The sequence below is a fragment of the Micropterus salmoides genome, unplaced genomic scaffold, assembly GCF_014851395.1.
Source record: "Micropterus salmoides isolate LMB-PRFRI ecotype aquatic unplaced genomic scaffold, ASM1485139v1 Ms_hic_scaffold_8, whole genome shotgun sequence".
Lineage (NCBI taxonomy): Eukaryota > Metazoa > Chordata > Actinopteri > Centrarchiformes > Centrarchidae > Micropterus > Micropterus salmoides.
Window position 1 is genome coordinate 722,189 of NW_024044570.1, and position 3,430 is coordinate 725,618.

The 3,430-nt window shown below is 42.0% G+C and overlaps 1 protein-coding gene across 1 annotated transcript; it reads left to right on the forward strand.

Annotated features, from left to right (window-relative positions):
* Positions 1–3,047, forward strand: LOC119894064 (Fanconi anemia core complex-associated protein 24-like). The gene is made up of 4 exons (XM_038706561.1): positions 1–282; positions 1,443–1,585; positions 1,679–1,834; positions 2,310–3,047. The coding sequence occupies exons 1-4, from the start codon at positions 180–182 to the stop codon at positions 2,559–2,561; spliced, it is 654 nt and encodes a 217-aa protein (XP_038562489.1). The 5' UTR covers positions 1–179; the 3' UTR covers positions 2,562–3,047.
* The last annotated feature ends 383 nt before the right edge of the window (positions 3,048–3,430 follow it).

Genomic DNA, 3,430 nt, shown 5'->3' on the forward strand with positions numbered 1-3,430 from the left:
AAGAAGAAGAAGATAATTAGGAAGGCAACAAAACAAGTTTGTCAGCAGAAGTTAGTGGTTTAAACTCGGCTGCAGGGATATAAAGTTATCTTCCTATATTGAGTTTCCCGAGAGAGTTTAAGACGTTTGTGTTTAACCACATTAAGACGGTGAAACTCTTCTTCTCTCTGTTTAGCTGCATGGAGACCAAAGCGCCTGTTGTGCTGAACTCGCTTCCTCCTTACGGACATGTTATTGCCAGCGAGAAATGGAGAAACTCGTCCCTCATTCAAAGCTTAAAGGGTAATTAAATCTTCTTTTAAAACAGCCAAATGCCAACAGGTCAGCGTGTAACGCTGTCTAACAATATGTGCTGTCATTCTTACATGGAGGCAACAAACTTGTGCCAAACCTCATTCAAAAAATATCGATGTGTAAGTTTGTTTCTCTTAAATACTTTATATAACCTTTATATAATATGACTGCACAGCTTGTCTGTTTTAAATACTTCCACTCTTCAGTTCGGCTCACATGTCATCTATTTTAAATGCCTAAATAATGTAACCACAGCTTCTTGAATCCCTGCGTGCTCCTTGTTAATGACTGTGGGGAAACTTCAACTTGACATTTTACAGAAACAGACGTTGCTAATGAGATGGTATTAGTGCCGACATGAAGAGTTGCTGCTAAAGCGTCAGAAGAGTCTGTTAACTGTTTGATATTATCGTCTTTTGGTGATTAGAGTAGCTTTTAATGTGTTTCTGAGTGGAGTTCTGTGTGAAAGGAAAATCGTTAAATTAGTGACCTCCATGACATTTTGTTGAGTTAATGTATCTTATTTTATATCTGTTTTAACTGTTGATGTGTTGGAATTTCTCTTTTCAACACTTTCTAAAGTTAAACTTCATGTCTCTCAGTAGTCCGTGTAAAAACCACACATGCTCCTTGTAGAGCTAAAACGATTGGTTGATTAATTGATTAGTAGATTGTGAGAAAATTACTGTTTTGATAATCTGCTAAATGTCATTATTTAAACTAAATACTTTTAGACTGTTGGTCGGACAAGAAACGTAACATTTTAATATTTAATATGACTATCTGACATTTTATGGACCAAAGCATTAATCAAGAATAATTATTAGATTAAATAATAGTAAAAATAATCCTTAGTCGCTGCCCTACACCTTTGTTACATGTGTGTAGTTGGCTACGCTCAAAATCAATATTAAAGTGTGATGTAGTTCTTCCGGTGACTCCTGCAGCGTGCACTTGACATTATTTAATGTGTTTGATGAAGCCTCTACTATGTGCTGTTTTTTATAAGTCTGTCACATTTAAAATGCAAACTGTCACAGCAGATTGAAGAACGGCGTGTTCTCGGCTTCATCTTTACTCAAACGTTAGGAATTTTACAGTCAGTGTGAAGAAAATGCCCCCAGAAACAAGCTGTGCTCCTGCTGTAGGTGGAGGAGTGAAAATCCTCTTTGAGAATGAGCTCGGTGTGTCAGATTTCCACCTGCCCAACAAAAGCTGCGTCCTCTACGTGTCTGAGTGCGACATCATAGCAGGAAACAGCTACAAGAGGAAACTGGTTCGCTACAGAAATGTGAGTTTAATGAGCGACGGACGAAAGCGGTTTTGCTAAAAGCTCCTGTGTGCTGCTGTGTCTGATATGAACTCTGTCTGTCCTGTTTTAAAGGGCAGCAGTAGTTTCCAGGAGCTGGTGCTGGTGGAGAACACCAGACTCAGTGAGCAGTACTTCTCTGCTGTGCAGAAGTTTGTGGTGTTTGACCTCGGCCTGACTCTACTGCCGGTCAGCGGGCAGACTGAGGCCTCGCAGCTCATCGCTCAGATCGTAAGTAGTGAAGACAAAACAACAGAGCTGCAAGGGACTGAGTTGGCCAATCAAATCCATGCAACCACACATTCCTGGCAGATTAAACGTGTGGAGACAGAAGATAAAATGGATCCTGACACCTTTGATAAATCTACTGTGTCAGTAGGCGTGTTTGCCTGCCGCCTAAAGTAAAGTGTTAGCGCTGAGCTAATAGCCTCCACTGCCGCAGAGAGCAGAGTTCAGTCAGCAGGCGTCACTTCAGAGCAGCTGACAGTTTTGGCCAGTGGGAAGCCGTTCAGAGTTCACATCCTTGTTCTTGCTGCAGAGAGGAAAATGAAAAGAGTGGACAGTGATAAACCATCCACGTGACCCGAGTCTGTTTTAGTTTAAGAGAGTCGAACACAGAAGGGGTCAAACTGAGCCGTCTGGCCTGAAGCTCTCGTAGCAGTAGACTTTGTTGTCTGATTTTCCAACCTGCTCTGATCGTCCCCAGGTTCACGGGGAGGGCCGAGAGAACCCCTTCAGGAGGAGGACTTCATCTCGGCTGTTGGACCCGCTGGTCCCGGGTCTGGTCCAGCAGGTCCCCGGGGTCGGCAGGGTCAAAGCTCTGGCCCTGCTGCGGCACTTCTCCAGCATCCGGCAGCTCTGCAACGCGGCCCCTGCTGAGCTGGAGCCCATCGTGGGTCAGGCTGCAGCTCAGCAAATCCACAGCTTCTTCCACAAAGACACTGCTGCAGGAACCTGAAGGCTCGACCCTGGGTCTTTATCTAACCAGGAAGGTTTGGATTTGATGCTAGTGCAGATACACTTTGGCTCACATGGACACCAAGTCTTTATTTGAACGTTCACTTGACACCAGCTGGTGAAACATGACCAGCTGTGAGACTAGAAATGGGACGTGTGTGTGTGAAAGAGTAATTTAGAAAGTCAGCAGATATTTTCCACATTATGTGAATAAAAACTAAATACATTAGCATGTTTATATACTGTATACAGAAAGCAGTGATGGTGCAGTCAGTGGTTTGTCTGTTAGTAGACTGATACGTGTGGTCAGACGGGTTTTGCACTTTGTTTTTAAGGAGGACGTCAGAGGGCAGCAGTGAAATGAAGGACTGAAAACAAACAGTCCATTTTGCTGTGACATGTAGATTACACAAACTGACCATCAGCATCCAGCTCTATAATGACAAGATGCAGAAAAAAGGTTAAATACACGTCCTTATGAGGAAAACTGTTGTGTATTTATTTCATGCTGTGAGGAGCAACATTCGTCGTCTGCAGTTGCAGTCTGCCAGTATGCAACACTTCTTATAGAAACAATGATCAGACAAAAGTTTTGGATTTGGCAGCCAGACATTTAAGGAACATGCAAAAGTTTCTTATCTCTGATTATTTAACAGTCTTGAGGGCAGGTAATGCAGTCAGTAGAATAAATTAGACGACAGTAGAGAAAATCAATCAGAGCTGTAAAATTAGTGTGTTGTAGTAAAAAAAGAAAAACAAATATTGAGAAAAATTTGACAAATCAACAATGTATCAGAAATAAAAGATACATTTATTACATTAAATGTAGGAAATCAAATGTTGTTTTACTCAGTGTGATTGACAGGAGAG

Excerpts from the sequence above, each read along its gene's own strand:
- LOC119894064 (XM_038706561.1), top strand. The coding sequence starts at position 180 with ATGGAGACCAAAGCGCCTGTTGTGCTGAACTCGCTTCCTCCTTACGGA. Across the intron at positions 283-1,442 it reads CCTCATTCAAAGCTTAAAGG|GTGGAGGAGTGAAAATCCTC; the intron begins GTAATTAAATCT and ends CTCCTGCTGTAG. Across the intron at positions 1,835-2,309 it reads CGCAGCTCATCGCTCAGATC|GTTCACGGGGAGGGCCGAGA; the intron begins GTAAGTAGTGAA and ends GATCGTCCCCAG.